This window comes from Montipora capricornis, chromosome 4 (genome assembly GCF_036669925.1).
Source record: "Montipora capricornis isolate CH-2021 chromosome 4, ASM3666992v2, whole genome shotgun sequence".
In the NCBI taxonomy this organism is placed as follows: domain Eukaryota; kingdom Metazoa; phylum Cnidaria; class Anthozoa; order Scleractinia; family Acroporidae; genus Montipora; species Montipora capricornis.
Window position 1 is genome coordinate 19,540,440 of NC_090886.1, and position 17,894 is coordinate 19,558,333.

General features: G+C 39.1%; 1 protein-coding gene across 1 annotated transcript in view; it reads right to left on the reverse strand.

Annotated features, from left to right (window-relative positions):
- Positions 1-3,572: 3,572 nt before the first annotated feature.
- Positions 3,573-17,894, reverse strand: part of LOC138045751 (dynein regulatory complex subunit 2-like) — a 36,840-nt gene continuing 22,518 nt past the window's right edge. The window contains exons 14-15 of the mRNA XM_068892358.1: positions 10,643-10,715; positions 3,573-3,786 (exon numbers count right to left, since the gene is read on the reverse strand). Coding sequence (XP_068748459.1) covers positions 3,699-3,786; positions 10,643-10,715 — 161 coding nt within the window. The 3' untranslated portion in view covers positions 3,573-3,698. The remainder of the gene's footprint in view (positions 3,787-10,642; positions 10,716-17,894) is intronic.

Consider the following 17,894-nt stretch of genomic DNA (forward strand, 5'->3'; position numbering starts at 1 on the left):
TTCCAGGACCTACTGACACAATCTGGGCAAGTTTTGAAAGCTAAAACCTACAATCGATGCGTTATTTTGCTGGTAGGACTGGGTGGCCCGACACTTATGAAAAAAACTATGAAATGAGAATCGGGAGTCTTCCCTTGTCATGGAATGGCAGAATTACCCAGAATTCTTTTCGGGCATGAGCGAGGCAACTTAAGAAGCACGAGACTGGCCCTCATCGAATGGCTGAAGCGCGGCCAGAGAAAATGATTTCTAGCCAGATACTCAGGAGTAGGCCTGGTGTGTGCTGTTAACGTAGATTTTGGATTTCTCAACAAGTTTTTATCATAGAAAATTCGCAACAAAGTTGCGCTTTTATTTCGCTATAATTCTCGTGTCAAAGAAACGGTATAATAATGTAAATAAGAGAATAACGATATTTATATTTGCAGATTACCTGTCCTCTTACTACGAAAGTCAAGCTCTACATCTCTATGCAATAAGCGCATTCAAAATTTCCTCGTATTATTTGATAAAAGTATGTTTTTTTTTTTCTGTTGTTTTTACTTTTTTCTTTGAAAAAAGGGTTTTTCTGCTTATATGAAAAATACGTTTTCTCTCCCGTCCCCTTCTTATATTATGCATGATCTTCGCGGAAATTACATTCTGTTCCTCAATAAACCTGGAACAACCAGTTATGGTCTTAGTTCTCTTTTTTCTTACGTATCAGCTAAGTTGCGGAATGCGCTACCTGATTTTATCCGTACCTATGAGTTTACTGGTTTTAAAAGAGAATCCATGGCCGCATTTTGTACAGCGGCTTTTCTTTTAATGAATATATCTTTAAATATTATGTATTTAGTAGGTATCTGTATATGCTATGTATTTTAGCTGTAAATGTAATATCTCGAAGATATTAGCTCCTGTAGTTATTCGGAAAAATGCTTATGACTGTATGTATGTTACCTTTAGGAGGGCGCATGCGTACGCTTTGTAATCTGCGACTCCAGTGCTTACCATATGACTGATAAAATGACTTTTCTCTTGAATATATAAGTCATCTAATTCTTACGCTATATTGACAAGGGCGGTTTGGAGCTGTGAGTAGGCGTGGGATTTGTCACGTATGGTTTAGGGGCCGACATATCTCTCCCTCAATGCCGTACCGGGAGGCAAGGTCGGTAGCAGAAAGCAGCGAAGGGCCAACTGCGTCCAAAAGCGATCGCACGGGCCGAAATCCCGGGATGACTCGTTTGGTACGACGCTCCAGCGCCGGTGTCTGGAGGTACTGCGTTTTTCTCTCTTGTTCAAACATTCCGTCAGCGCATGCGCAAATGTTCTGGCTCTTCGATACCTAGCCTACCCTAAAAAATTAACATGCTCTTTGTTTTTTTGTTTTGTTTTGTTTTGTTTTTTTTTACCAGCAATTGACATTTCAGTTGATTTTATAGGCATAAACGTAACGTAAGAACCGTGCGTGTCTGGTCTTGTCTCAGACAGAGGCGAGAGATGGTTTCTTGCAGACTGGAACGCCTAAAATGCTCTGTTGTAAACATGGCGGTTCACGAGTGAAGTTGTCTCTCTGGCCTTTCTGTGGACGAATTCCAGGACCTACTGACACAATCTGGGCAAGTTTTGAAAGCTAAAACCTACAATCGATGCGTTATTTTGCTGGTAGGACTGGGTGGCCCGACACTTATGAAAAAAACTATGAAATGAGAATCGGGAGTCTTCCCTTGTCATGGAATGGCAGAATTACCCAGAATTCTTTTCGGGCATGAGCGAGGCAACTTAAGAAGCACGAGACTGGCCCTCATCGAATGGCTGAAGCGCGGCCAGAGAAAATGATTTCTAGCCAGATACTCAGGAGTAGGCCTGGTGTGTGCTGTTAACGTAGATTTTGGATTTCTCAACAAGTTTTTATCATAGAAAATTCGCAACAAAGTTGCGCTTTTATTTCGCTATAATTCTCGTGTCAAAGAAACGGTATAATAATGTAAATAAGAGAATAACGATATTTATATTTGCAGATTACCTGTCCTCTTACTACGAAAGTCAATCTCTACATCTCTATGCAATAAGCGCATTCAAAATTTCCTCGTATTATTTGCTTTTATGGACTGCTGGAAATAATTTTTCATGGAAAAACCTTTGCTAAAAGATTGAAAAAATATCAGGGAAACAATTTCAAGCAATTTTAGAACGACAGCCGGAAAATCGAGGAATTGAGGTTAACGATGAAGATAAACATTTGAGGAGCCATGATTTGGAGTACATGTTCCTTAAATGCCACGAACTACGTGGCCATCTCTTTCGCGTTGATAAAATGAAATATTCTAAGCCGCATAGGAAAGAAAAGTTAATTAGTTTCATAGGTCTTTGAGGACCCATGTTTTCAACCGAACGCAAATGAGGTAAATAACGCGGGAGCTCCGCTTTTAGGCTTGGCTAAATCTATATTATTATTATAATTATTATTATTATTATTATTATTATTATTATTATTATTATTATTATTATTATTATTATTATTATTATTATTATTATTATTATTATTATTAAATAAAATCTGGCAAATCTCGGATCAGAAGATCCTTTTTTTTGGTTCGCCAAAAGGAACACACCCATAAGGACGGTGCCTGCTGTTGTCATTGCGAATACGTTCTGCGCATCTCGAGATACTCGGTTTCCTACACGGGTGGTGCTGATATTTTTGTGCGGTTTAAAACTGTGCGGAGAAAAACTTAGCAAGTGGTCTTCGTGTCCAAAAAGAAAATTTGAGGTAACTATGCATTTTTCAGAGATAGGAAAGCTTCTATTTGAAAAAGAACGCCATACCTTTCTGATTGCTTTGTATTTTAAAACTTTTTTGGAAATATTTGTGATAAATTATCTTTGAAAAATGCGTGGTTACCCCTAATTTTCTTTTTGGATTTCAATAAGACTTAATAATATACTTTTCCCGCATATTCATAAGCCGTGCAAAAATACCATTGAATTAGTAGGCACCGTCCTTAAGGGATTGCCACCCCAGATCGTTTAGGTCATGTGGTGTTGGGTGCTAGTACTGTAACAAAGCTCACTGCTCACGCCGCTGTACATTTCGACAGCAAAATAGTACTGTTGTAAACAACCCTGCAGTCTGCGGGGAAGAACCCACATTTGTCGCCCACAAAGCATTTTCCGGTTTTTAAATGCTATAGTCATCCTTCGACATCATTGGCAGATACCAGTGGCATTCTGGTCGAAGGCAAAGCCTCGAATCCTATGTAAGCGCATCACCCTCGTCACCCAGAAGTATGTTTACCTATAACCAGGAGCCATCCTAGTGTGACCCAGGCATATAACAGCAACCGTGGTTCTAATCGACCCAGGAGCAAAAAGGAGGGAGAGGCAGAGAAAGAGCTTCACCATCTCCTCCCTACCGTTTTGACCATCTTCAGTGATTCCGAATTCGAATCCACCACTCTATGTAAATAGTCAACTCTGCTTCCCTCCAGTTGAGTCTCTTTACACTAGGAATTAACAATTGATGTCTCCCTTCTGCAAAAGTTCTTAGTTGTTTGAAAAGAAAATACGCGTTTCCTTAATACTTGTTTGAATTACAATCATTCTTACTTTATTGCATTTATTTAAGAAATACCGGCATGCAAGACATGACATGACTAAAACTATATACATCTGTACAATGGCAGTTAAAATGTTAAAGACTTTTGTTATAATTATATAGAATGCTTGACTACGTGAGCTGCCTCTACAACAGTGGGACCTGATCGCTTCACACGGGGATCAGACACGGGAACCGCAAGCCTGTTCAAAAGATAAATATATATTAGTTCACACTCGATTCAATAAATTGAATTAATTCTGTAGATTAAACAGGAGCTCAAAGAAGAACAAGAACAATAATGAAGGCTACGGGAACGTCGTCTGAAAATGTTTGTCATTGTTTGTTATAATTTTAAAACACCTTTCCCGGAATGAAACCTGTATGAAAATATAATGAAAGGTGTGGGAGATTACAAAGAACATTGAAAATCTACCACCGGGTGTTCGCACCCTTCCACAAAAACCCAAATTTTGCCAATTCGTGTCATTTACGCAATGACGACTTCTATGTACATGTATGTACGAAAACGTCCCTTCAGAATATAACTTAGCGTTCTCAAAGAATTCCGAAATTATTCCATCTCCTTCAGGTTTTACAGTATGGCTGAAGTAGTTTGTAAATGGCAAGTCTTTAAATAATCATAGCAGTTATCAGCGCTACTTTTAGCAGAAACGAAGGAAGAATGACGAAAGTTTGAAAAGTCTGAATGCCGGCCGCTATGCATGACCGTTTTTAAAAGAACTTTTGGACTCATTTCGCCAGCAGGGCAAGTGGAAATGGCCATGTCTAAGAACTTCTCTTTCATGCCCACTCTGCATTATGACCCTCTTTCGCGAATACGTATTGACCCACTCTTTTAAGTCATAAACATTCTTGTTCCCAGAGGCCGCGATTCTTTCGGTCAGCACCAAGAATAACGACCTCTGGCCAGTTCCGAAGTACGCGCAGTCCCTGTGGGGGTCTATTTTGGTAACCGTTGAAAGCTACTAATTATTTCAAATTTCTGAGATTGCGCAGACGACCCGGAAGTCCGTGATTCGCAGACTTCTTGGTTTGGAACCAGTGTGCCAGCGTGACGGAACCCACAAGAAGTGACTGATTAGAGTGTGATGTAAAGTGCTAAGTTTCTACCCCATATAAACCATGAGAGCGTTAGCCCTACTAATGGAAATGGGCCTACACAAGGACAGAGAAGAACTCTGACCAGTTTTTCTCTGTCCTTGTGTGGGCCCATTTCCATTAGTAGGGCTAACGCTCACATGGTTCATATGTGGTAGAAACTTAGCACTTCACATTACACTCTAATCAGCCAACGATTGTAAAAACGTGATCATTCCTTTCTTCAACTTGACCAAGTTGATCTCTATAGATTAATAATAATAATAATAATAATAATAATAATAATAATAATAATAATAATAGTCTTTATTAAAAACCAATAATGCATCAACCGTGCCATTATTTACAATGAATATGAAATATAAAACAAATAAGATAAAAAAAAAACTAACTGCTAGTGACAGACAATGCTGAAAAGACATCTATTTACAAAAGTGGATTTAAAACGTGAAGTACGAACTCTAGGTAATATGTAATCATAGCCCCTGCTGCGTAAGTGCCTAGTACGTCTCGGCGGTAAAAGATCATAAAGTGCACTGGTATTTGATGCGATCTTGTTCCATAATTTGCTGTCTCTGGTGGTTAAAATATCACAAATACTATATTTCTTCAAACAATATCCAGACTTAAAGCCCTAGCAAACAGTTTGTCAATTCTCTTTAAATATTTATCATAATAACAGCAACCCCACACCTCAATAGCATATGTGAAGACTGAAATAATTAGACTTTGGAAGAGCAGATCTAATTGCTCCTTAGGGTAGCCATAGAATCTACAAACTCTTAAAATATACAAACGACTACTGGCCTCACTAAGCACGTGATCAATATGTGAGTCCCAGTTCACAGGGTCATCCTTGAATGTAACACCAAGCAACTTGAGCTTGGTTTTACGCTCCACAATAGCAAGGGGAGCTGGTGGAACTTTCAGACTACCACTTTTTAGTATCATTTCCCATGTTTTATTCAAATTGAGTGTCATTTGATTCTTTTCAGCCCACTCCATTATTGAACTGACTTCAGACTCGGCTATGTTACTATCTTCAGCGCGAACAGGGATGCTGACTGTGATATCATCCGCAAATTTAACTAATAAGCTAGAGGGGCTCACCGGCTTTATATCATTTATCGTCAGAGAAAACAATATTGGACCTAGCTCCGTCCCCTGGGGGACACGCCTGGTTATATTTATATACACAGTAATGATGTTATCTACCACAACCCGTTGCTTTCTATTATTAATGAAACTTATAAGCCAGTTTAGAATATATGGATTAATATCCACATCCCTAGGCTTACTAACTAAAATTCTGTGAGACACAGAATCAAACGCCTTGCTAAAATCAAATGAGAAAATCCGCACGAAGTCCGCATTTCCATCAAGCCACTTTAGCCAGTTATGCTGGGACTTCAGTAGTGCCATGGTGGAATTATGTCCCTTTCGGTAAGCAAACTGGTCTAAATCAATATGGTTAGCGCACACAGTATATAATTCGTTCCTATACACTAGTCTCTTAAACAGACGCGACTACAGTCTGTTTGACTCTCTGACTTCTCTGTTTTGCCCTAATTCTCATGATTTCACTCACGTGATAAGACGGCCATGTTGGTGCCAAAACAATAGGAAAATGTCCCTCAAGTTTTGCATATCAATAAGAGTCAAATTCCCAAAAGACTTCTTCGCTATTGTTCTTTCCACCAACATGGCCGCCGTGACGTCAGGTGCAATCATAGAGTACAGTTAAATTGCAGCTCTTGTAATGGAGGCCTCCGGTTCTGGGGAATAGTCAAAGACCAATCCGCTAACCAAACGAGGACAAGGAAGAGCTCCTGTTGCTCTCCAGCGGTACAGTCTTGCAATTATCTTCAGCTCAAGTTTCACAACTGAAGAAAAGTCTCGGCCTTAGCGACATAATTTTTTGATATATTAAATTCAGCTTGATAACGAGGCAGCGAGGACAAAGACAAAGGAAAGTGGATGAAATGTAAATATTTTTCACATTCATTCCAACGTGTTTCTGTTGTTGTTGTCCTCGCTGCGTCACTATCAAGCTGAATATTTTAAATCCCCAACAGCCTGGTGAGGCTGTTGGGGATTTAATTAAAAACCTCTTAAAAGCGGAAAACGAGTCGCTCGAAGGAAGGAAGCACCTTTACACAGGTGCCAAAGGTTTCGGTGAGGAAACCTTGAAAGCAGTCAAACGTGGGTCACTTAGTGCTGCCTGCAAACGCAAAGGCAAACGCACACAAAGAAATAGTATTACTTTGGCCACGAGGATTGGGTCACTCAATGCTACCGATAATTCGTTGTTGAATGTTCACGGAGAAAGGTTCCGTAGTTTCTGGCAGAGGTATTTGCGCCCGAAAATACTGTAATCTTTGCAGAAATAAATGCATTGAAATTACCTCTTGTCCTATATTATCTTACTGTTTTAGTATATACTACAACAACTATTCTAGGATATCGATTAGTTTTGAAAGCCAACCAATACAATAATTCGCATCTAAGCCCTCAGTTTTCACGCGCGAACAATTTCTTTCCGTTTCGTCCGAAGTAGCAAAGCTACTTAGAAAAGCAGCAATCGTAAAGGCTTATCACTGTGTTGGAGAGTTTATATCCAACATTTTTCTTGTTCCTAAGAAAACTGGTGACTTAGGGCCAATAATCAACCTGAAGCATCTTAAAGGGAACCTCCACTTCAAAAAAAAAAAAAAACGTTAATCTCAAAGGAAATAACCGTTACAGTCAAGTCAGTCCAAAGCACTTTCAAAGAAAGTGTTTTTATCCAAAATAAATAAGTTTTAGAATCGCCTATTTTTGTTTTCAAATTTCGCGGGCGCCGCCATCTTGAATAAAAGTGACGTGTTACGGTTGCCCTGTTGTTATTAGACAAAAGCTCTTTGTGTCAGAACATTAAGGCAAGCGTAACATGTCACAATTTTTCAAGATGGCTGCGCCCGCGAAATTTCAAAGTGAAAATAAGCGATTTTAAAATTCCCTTTTCTTGGTATAAACACTGTTTTAAAAACAAATTTTTTGTTTTATGTGGGACGACCAACTCTGTCAATCCGCGTGTGCGCCGTTTGGCAATATCCAGGCGCCTAGAGTTTTCACGAATGTCTTAAAGCCTGTTCACGCCCTGCTGCGGTCAAATGGAATCAGAACATCACATTGACGACACTCTTATAGTTGCGTCACCTCGCAAAGAGTGCATCAAACATACTCGATGGGTCTCGACTTTATTGTCACGCCTAGGTTTCCAAATAAATTATAAGAACGCTCAGATGGAACCGACCACAAAAACATGAGGGTCTCAATGGGGGATTGCGTTTACGGCTAATAGTTTTTTTTCCGTCACGGTTAACTTACATGAAAAACAAAGAAACGTCCCTCGTTGAAAATAGTTTTTTTGCTTTTTGGGGTTATCTGTGTTACTTAGTAGGGTCTTGAAGATCATCAGAATGCGACTCCCATTTTTGTCAAGACCTCCAACTGGGGGCAAGAGAAGATGAGGTAGGAGAACGGATCCCCCATACATGAGCCAGTGACAGCTTTTTTAAAATCTAACTGCAGCTACGCAGCTATTTTTAGAGAGGCTTAACTGATTAGAGTGTAATGTGAAGTGCTTGTTTTGTACCCCGTATGAACCATGTGAGCGTTAGCCCTACTAATGGAATGAGCCCATACAAGGACAGAGAAAAACTCTGACCAGGGTGGGAAATGAAAAGGCACCTGTTTGGTCAGTTGTAATGACGTAATGAAATTTGAAATATGCGTGGCATTGGGAACGAGAATTTAAAATAGCTTTGCGGGAAACAAAAAAAAAAATTAAAAAAACTATGATGGGGATCCGTTCTCTTACCTCATCTTCTCTTGCTGGGGGTTATTTGGGACTTGTTTTGTCTTGTCAGACAAGCCTAGCGCGACGGAATGTCAAAGAGAAGAGCAAAGGAGGTAAAACGGTGTCGAGTGCTCTGAAGTCTCTAAATGTTTCGAATACTCCCTATTCCACTTTTCAAAACAAAAAAATCACGCTAAATACTTTTAATTTTTTTCACGACTAACGGTTATTTTTTTGTCATTTTCACGCCTAACGGTTAACCTTCCTTGACGTATCACCCCATCGTACCACTGTGACCCTCAAATATGTTTCACTATTTTCTTACCTATCGAGAAAGTGTTGAAGACTTAGAGAGTTCCTCTGTTTTAAAAGCTCACAATCCAACACTCAGAGAGATTGCTGAAGTAGCAGGTCGTTTAGTCTGTTTTTTTTTTTCAAAATTAGGGATTTGACTGATTCAACTGAAATTTTGCTTGGTACGTCGTATGAAGAAAGAGTTTTGTTGTTTACGTTAGCCAAGCAAGATTTGTCGTGGGTCATAGAGAATATTTGATAGATACAATGGTAAATGTATCCGCCCACCTTCTTTCTCACAGATCATTAAATCAGACGCTAGTTTGTCCGGTTGGGGCGCTACCTACAATTATCAGTGGACTTCACGGGAATCACGAAACCATTTCAATTTCGTCGAACTTTTGGCGGGCATTTTTTAAACTTAAGTGCTTCGCTCAAAATAACTCTGTCATTTTCCTGAAATGCGATAATACAACCACAGGTGGCGACATTAATAAGATGGGTGGTACACTTTCCGCCACCTTAAAAAACTGTTGATTGTTCTACACGTTCCGGGCGGTCTGAATGACGTTGCAGATTTCTTTCCTCGACATTTAAAGTGGTACTACGACCAAAAAAAAATTTTGTTTTTCCTTTAGATTTCAAAACTATGTTAACTAAACACTAACTCATCCAAGTTTTAAGTTCTGATTTTAAAAAGACACCTGTTTATTTTAGCTGGAATTTTCTTATTTATTGGTCCGCCATTACTAACTTCAAAATCTTGAGAGAGCTGGGTCGAGGAGAAAATGACGTCAAACACTCACTAGTTTAAGAATGCAATGCGTGTGTACGCGGCCTAATTAATATGCAGCACGGGAGTTTCGGGCTTTCAGACTTTTCAACCCGTGTTTTGCATATATAATAAATTGCGTTTACACGCTGAAATTTTAAGCTAGTGAGTAAATGACGTCATTTTCTCTAGATCCAACCCTCTGAGGTCCAATCGGCCAGTTTTGAACATGAGTAATGGCGGACCATGAAATCCAAAACTTACAATCAAAATAAACAGCCTTTGGATAAAACTCAAAGCTCAAAATTTTGCCAGTTAGGTGTTAAGCGAACACGCTTTCAAAATCAGAAGAAAAAAAGGAAATGGTTTTTTGATCATAGTACCACTTTAATGACAGAACAGAATGGAGTCTCCATCCCACTCTTTCTTTTCTGTGGCGAATCTGCGTAGCTGGCGGTATTTTTGACGCGAGGCAAATTAACGAGCTGCGAAGCCGCGCGGAGAATGGGAGGGGCGATGTACTTATTTTCATAACAATGGCACTTCTAAGAGGTTCATAATTGCTCCGTGTGCAGTCAGAGAATTAACAACTATCCCACGAGCACGCGTTGGATATGAGATGATTAACAGCCAACGAGGCGGCGTAGCGCCGAGTTGGCGAGCTGGCTATAATCATCTCATATCCAACAAGCGCGATTGGAATAATTGTTTTATTAAAAACGCTCACAAATTACGGATAAATCCCCCCTACTTCATTTTGTAAAAACAACAAAACTGAGGCGTGCAGTTACTGAAATTTGTAAAGCAAGGTATAATAGATCATATACCACCATGATGGCTAAGCCAATCAAAACACTAGAAATGCATTATCCAATGATCCAAATTTAAATAATTACAATTATCCCGCAAGCGGTTAGTAAACTTTGCTCGAATTTTAATTCTTTTACTGTCAGAATTTTGAAATTTTTAAAATGGGACTACAATTATTTTTTCTTTGGGGTGACACATTTATGAGAGAACCATCACTTACCTAACATTTGTCTTGCTATTGACAATGAAAAGGGGGTTGTATTGACTCAAGATCTCATCATTTACTGAAATTCCTAAGGGAAAAAGACACGATTGGTAAAGAAAATAGCAAGTCAACTTACATTACCAATAAATCGTCTGAAGTGGTGAAGCATGCAATTCAAACCAAGGTACCTAAATGCTTAGTGTTACCAACACCTTTCAAGTCCATGATTTTCCAAAATATTGAGAAAAATACCTGCCTGAGTACCCAAAAACGGAAGACAACGATCTATTTGGCAAAAGAAAGTTGTCTTTCTAGCTGAAATGATTACTGTAACTAGATCAATATGGAAGTTGCAAGCTTTCTAAAAATCCTGTGTCTTGCGTTTGGGAGATGTCAGCTTGGTGTTTGCGACACTTTGACGTAACATGTCACAGATTACTATCAATAGATTAGAGTTGAAAAGGAAATTACAGTAAATTTCATATAAGCGCTTTCCCATACTTATGAGAAGCGAAAACCGCGAATTTATGAAGCCTATTTGTTGTTTGTTTTCCAAGCCAATATGAAAGACAAACACAAACACCACGAGTAATACTTGGTGTAACACAAACTATGAATCCCGAACCACACTCGAGTGTGATAAAACCTAGGCACCAAGACTGTTCCATGGCCATTGGCGGATCTGGACCGCGAAAAATTTGCCTCGAACAACTCTCTCTTAGTGTTGATTCGTCGAAATCCTGGAGGCATTTTAGTCTTGGTCCTGTGCCATAAACCCCTCTGATTTTTCAAAAGGAAGACCTTTCAACAATGACTCTTCGCCATTACTTTTCTTTTTTACTTTAAAGCTTTTCAAGCCCCAAATGAGATCGGCACTTAACGCGGTCACGGACTGTGGCGGGAACCCCGAGCGAGTCAATAAGGCAATCAAGAAACCAATAATAATAATAATCATCATCATCATCATCATCATAATAATAATAATTATAATAATAATAATAATAATAATAATAATAAGGCAGTTAAAGTAGTCGAGAAACTATCTAAGTATAAATACTTAGAGATTGAGATCGCCAGAATGTGGAAAATGGGAACAGAGACGATACCAGTTGTCATTGGTGCACTTGGGGTCATTAAGAAGGGACTGGAAAAGTAAGTTGACAAGATTCCAGGCACAGTCAGCATTGATGAGCTCCAAAAAATTACTCTTCTGGGATCAGCTCGCATCTTGAGAAAGGCTCTGTCAATGAAGTGAACTCTTTGGTACCTAAGGCTCATGGGTTGGACCCGGTGCTTCAAAGACTAAACCAGCAAGCCAAGGATTACAAGTGATAATAATAATAATAATAATAATAATAATAATAATAATAATAATAATAATAATAATAAACCTTCATTTTCACCGGATAATGTTTAAAGCTGAACAGCTTGTGGGGTGGTGCACAAATCAAATCAAATCAAATCAATACATATCAAATTAAATTGGTTTTTGTGGAGAGGGGAAAACCGCAGCAGTACCATTATTACCCTGGTAATAATGCGCAGGGGCCGGAACATGGCGGTCAGACTTAAATTAGCTCCGTACATTTTTATAATTATTTCAATTTTTATTAGTTATTTTAAGCCTGCTTCTGGTGATTATCATTTTGCTTACGCTCTTGGATCGCCAAGGAAACACGAATTCGCAAAAACGCTTGGATTTACGGAAATTTTGCAGTTGAAAACGGCATGTTGGATCAAGCACACGAGGCAACAGGTAGCACGGTTGCGTCGTGGAATTTTTGTCCTAAATAAACATGGTTATATCCAACTTAGTGCTCCAGACAGAACCTGTTCTTAAAATTACAATTTACAAGGACATCTCTACTAATCCTGGACCGGAAGACGACAGGAAGAGTGAGAAACAATTGCCGAAATGTGCTGTTAATAATGGCAGACAACAGGGTCCATGCTTCGGTTCCGCGAAGCATCTCTCTTACGCTAGGAGTACTCTCTTATCCCTTCGGAAACAACATCGTTTTAATAGACAAGTACTGAAGGATTTAAAGGAACATCAATTATTACATTATCGCGGTAAAAGGGCTGGGCGTAGAACCTCTAAACAAAATATCACAGTTGTTATTACCAGTCGCTTTAATGTACAAAGGCGCAGCAGAGCGCCGAAAGGTCCAGATCGTGTGTTGATTCCAGTTACAAGATACGCTAGTCTTAATCGTCAAACGGATGAAAGGTACGCTGTCCCTAAATTTTTGTCTATTAATATCTGCAGCCTTCTTAAGACCAAAAATGGCATCAGATCTTCCATGGCTCTTGAAATGGATTTGCATACGAATGATATTGACATATGTGTGGTTTCTGATTTAAAGGCCCACCTTCAACCGACAGGCTTTGCGTGCCGTAGAACAATTTTCATACATGAAAATCCAGCCAAAGCTGAAATTTATCCCATCAGATCGCTGTGATAAGCAATGCGAATTTGCATAACAAAAACAAACGGTCGAAATGCCTGTCGGTTGAAGGTGGGCCTTTAAGACCCGATGTTCCTGACGAGGTTATCGCCATGTCAAATTATGCTCTCTACTGCCGAGACAGAAACTGGAGTGGAAGGGATATGCGTAAAAATGGGGAAATTGCCATTTACATCAGAGACAATATTAACGTTATCGATGTATATAGATCGGAAGAGTTTGAACTGATTGCGATTACTACTTCCTTGCCCAAGGGACGACATATGCTAATTTGTGGAGTTTACCACCCACCGCTGCATAATTATCAAGAAATGAGTCTGAGGAGCTGTATAATTGACTTGGCCGACTCCTTCTTGGAAAGTTTTCCAGAAGGTTTGTCGTGTGTGGAGGAGATCTCAATCAGATGGATATTACCCGTTTCGAATCGCTTTCTGGCTGGCGTCCTTTGGTAAGCTTTCCCACAAGAGGAGAGTCGTGCCTGGATAATTGTTTCACCAATAATCCAGGCTTGTTCAATCTTTGCTATCCTATACAGATGCTGACGAAGACCGATCATAAGGGAGTGATATTACCTCCTGGCATAAAACTTAAGCCACTTCGATATAAAGTTCAAGTTAGAGATTGCAGGGAACATCGCAAGGCCAATCTTTATTCTGAACTTGAGCAAGTGGATTGGGGTTTTGTACTGGAGGCCAACAATATCGAAGACGCTGTGACAAGTCTCGAGACAAAAATTCTGGAACTTATGAATGCTTGTATGCCTCAAAAATAATAAAAATGTCGTCACGCAATCCTTTTTGGATGAGCCCACTTATTAAATATTTGTTGAAGATCAAGGCCAAAGTAACAGGTTCTCATAAAGATCTATTGAAGAGAATCTCTAAAGCCATTATGGATAATAGAGTTCGTTTAAATTCTGCTAATGGTATCGGAAGTTGAGAGTGGTGGAAAATAACAAATGCCATCTGCAGTTATAAAGCTTCTTCTCGTTGTACACTAAGCGAAGCGGAAATAAAGGATCTCAACTTCTTTTTCGGTCAATTGTGCACTGATAATGATTATCAGTTCCATCTGATGCTGAAATACCACGCGTAAACGAAATGCAGGCATGGAGATCACTCCTAGGTTTAAAGAAGACAGCCACCAGTCCAGATCAGATCCCTTTTTCGATATGGAAGGACCATGCTGAAATTCTTACTCCTGTGGTAGCTAAAATATGGAACCTGTCCCTTGAAACCCATGCATGGCCAAGTTCGTGGAAGAGTGGAAATGGCGACTTTAGAAGAATAAACATAACCCCAGTTATTGCTAGAGCATTCGAAAAGGTTGTTTATAAGTCTTATGTTAAGAACATTGTCGAGAGTATCTTGAGCCGCACACAGTTTGCTTATAGAGAAGGTGGCAGTTGTACTAACGCTCTGTTAACAATGCAACATGAAATTCTTTAAGTCTTTGGATCAAAAGGGATGCAATGCAATTAGGGTGCTTGCAATGGATTTCAGTTTGTATTGATAGTTATATATATATATACGAATTATCTCGTAAAAATTTTAATGTTACACTCACTATGGCTGAAGATGATGTTTGAAACATCGAAACATGTTCCGAAAATTCAAAAGTGTGGTTGTATTTTTTAAAATTTCAGTAAGGCCTTTGACACTGTTAAACACGATCTGTTATTTTCCAAACTTAAACTTCTACCGCTTAATCCATATATTTTTAATTGGTACTTACGCTTTCTTACTGATAGGAGATAACGGGTTGTCTGCAATAGCATCACTTGTGATTGGATCAGCGTGAACAAAGGCACCACGCAAGGAAGTGCTAGTGGCCCCTATTTATTTCATATATTCAAAAATGATCTGCAAACAGATCCAGAGTCTAACTCTTTGTTGTTCAAGTATGCAGATGATTCCACTCTAATAGTAATACTGCAATTCACGTAGTTAACAACTTTATAGAATGGTCAATCAATAATGGTATGAAATGTAATTTCTCAAAATGTAAAGAAATGGTTTTCCGAAAGAAAGGCTACAATAATGTACTAGAGACAATGCAGAATATCCCGCAACATCCAGAACTATGTATCTTAGGGGTTACATTTCAAGAAAATTGTAGGTTCTCTATTCATGTCAAGAGTAAGTTGGCCGCAGCTAATAAATGTCTATACATTCTAAGAACTCTAAGGAAGGAAGGGTATTGTCAAGCGGAGTTGGATAACTTATTCAGCACTTTAGTTTTGCCTAAGCTTATGTACGGAATATCTGTATACGGTTCATCTCCACCAGAACTTTATACCATACAATGTTTCCTTGATCGTTGTCATAAACGAAGATATGCGTCCTCTCCTGTTTCCATTATTAATTGCTTAGAAAAGTCCGATAAAGGTACTTTCAAGAACTTAAGCGAGTGGGAAGGTCATCCTTTACATCACTCCCTTCCTAGGATTAACCCTGTTACCCTTAAGCTTAGACAAGTCAAGCCTACATTTCCGATTTGTAATACTGAGCGTTTTAAAAATGCTTTTATTAACACACTTAGGTTTCATTACAATTTAGCTATTAGTAATTAATGTATGTTTCGCGCTTTTTTAAGTATTCAATAGTTATAATCAATGTAACACTTGATATGTATTTTATCAGTGAAATAAAGACTACTACTACCCAGAGAAAAACCTCTCGGAACAGAGAAGAGAACCAACAAACTCAGCCCACACGTGACACCGAGTCTGGTAATCGAACCCAGGCCACAACGAGAGAGAGAGAGAGAGACATGGGACAGAGCGTTTTCTGTGTGCGCACCGAAGTTGTGGAACAGTATTCCCTTTTCAATTCGTAAATCTAGCTCCGTACCTATTTTTAGAAAGAACATTAAGACTTTTCTATTTTCAAAATTTGTAAATAGTAATTCTCTTCAGTTTAATTGCATTTTATTTACGGGCATTAGGTTATTTCATTATTTTATAGTATTGCATGTAATGCGCCACGAGAAGTTTTTGATGTGCGTGCTCTACAAATAATATATTATTATTATTATGATTATTATCATTATTATTATTATTATTATTATTATTATTATTATTATTATTATTATTATTATTAAAGAGAGTAATCAAGAAGGCGTGGAAGGCGTGGAAGATGCTGATAATATAGAATTTCACAGGGTGCACCGAGTTGGGAAGCGGACTTCCTCTGATGGAAAGCCGAGACAAATAATTGCGCGTTTTTTAAGATACCCTGATCGTGAGGAGGTCATGTCAAAGGCGAAGAAATTGAAAGGTAAAAACTTTGGAATCTCACCAGACCTTCCAAAAGAAATTCTAGAGCGTAGAAAGAAGAAGATGCATCGTTTTAAAAAGGCAAAAGAAGAGGGTAAGACCGTCTATTTTAGTAGGACGGAGCCTGATAAGTTGTTTATTAACGGTGTTCAAATATAAAAACGTAAAATCTAAAACTTCAGGTCATGTATAAAACTATTTCTTTACCAAATTTGCATTTTTTTTTCCAAGAACTGGGGTTTTTTGGTTTGCATTGTTACTAGGTGTTATGAGGATTGCAAGACCCTTTGTGTTAGTAGCTCTATATTTAACAGCTTTCGCTGGCTACTTTTTTAACGATGTAATTATGTGTCGTAGTTTTGCTTTGTGCCTTTTGCTTTCTCTTTCGCATTTTAGCGGGCTAACTTTATATTGTTCTTGTGTGAGGGACATGCAGTGCACCCATGGCTTGAGCTTCATGTATGCAGATGCCTCTTGACGTATTTATTGTTCCGTTCTCTTCACTGAAATGACTCTTTGAAATCTTCACAAAACGGAATTTAAATTTTAGAATTCTATCTCTAAATGTTCGATATCCTCAGCATCTGCTCGCCGTAACACCTCTTCATTACTCACATAGTCGCTCCACTTGATACGAAGAATCTTTCTCAAATGCCGTTGTTGAACTGTACGGAGCTGGTTGATGTTGTATCGATACAGTGTCCAGGTTTCACAACCGTATGTCAGGAGTGGCGTCAAACATTGGACATAGACTTTCAGCTTTGTCGAGAGCGTAAGGTCGTGGGAGTCAAAGACACGTTCACGGAGCCGACCGTACGCAGATGATACAGCTTGTATACGCGTGATGAGCTCCGCATTCACTGAACAATCGCTGGTAACAATACTCCCGAGATACTTAAAACGGTTCACACTTTTGATTGGCATGCCATCGATAAAGAACTGTTCTTCAGGACCAATGCACATGGTTTCGGTCTTTTTGATGTTTATAGACAGACCCATCCGTTTTGCCATGCTGTTGTAGGCTGTGAGCAAAGTCTGTAGTCCAAGTGCTGAGTCACTGAAGATTGCGATGTCATCAGCATACTGCGCTTCTCTGATGAAGTCGATAAAGGTTTTAGTTTTGGCCTTCAGTCTCCTCAAGTCGAAGAGATCACCATCGTGCCGAAACCTGATCTTTATGCTGAATTGGTGGCCAACATTCCCGTATGCGAGTAGGAGAAGTACGGCAGCATAGATTCCATACAATGTGGGCGCTAACTTGCAACCTTGTTTCACACCACTGTTATATTCAAACGGTTCGGTCAAGATTCCATCAACAATGAGACGAGCATGAACTTGAGAGTAGAGACTGTGAATCAGCCTGGTAAATTTTGGAGGACAACCAACTTTTCCCAAGATTTTAAACAGAAATTCTCTGTTTACTGTATCGAATGCCTTGGTAAAGTCGACAAAAACGATGTACAAGTTTTGACATTGTTCTTTGGTTTTCTCCATTAGTTGTCTCAGGGTAAAGATTCCGTCA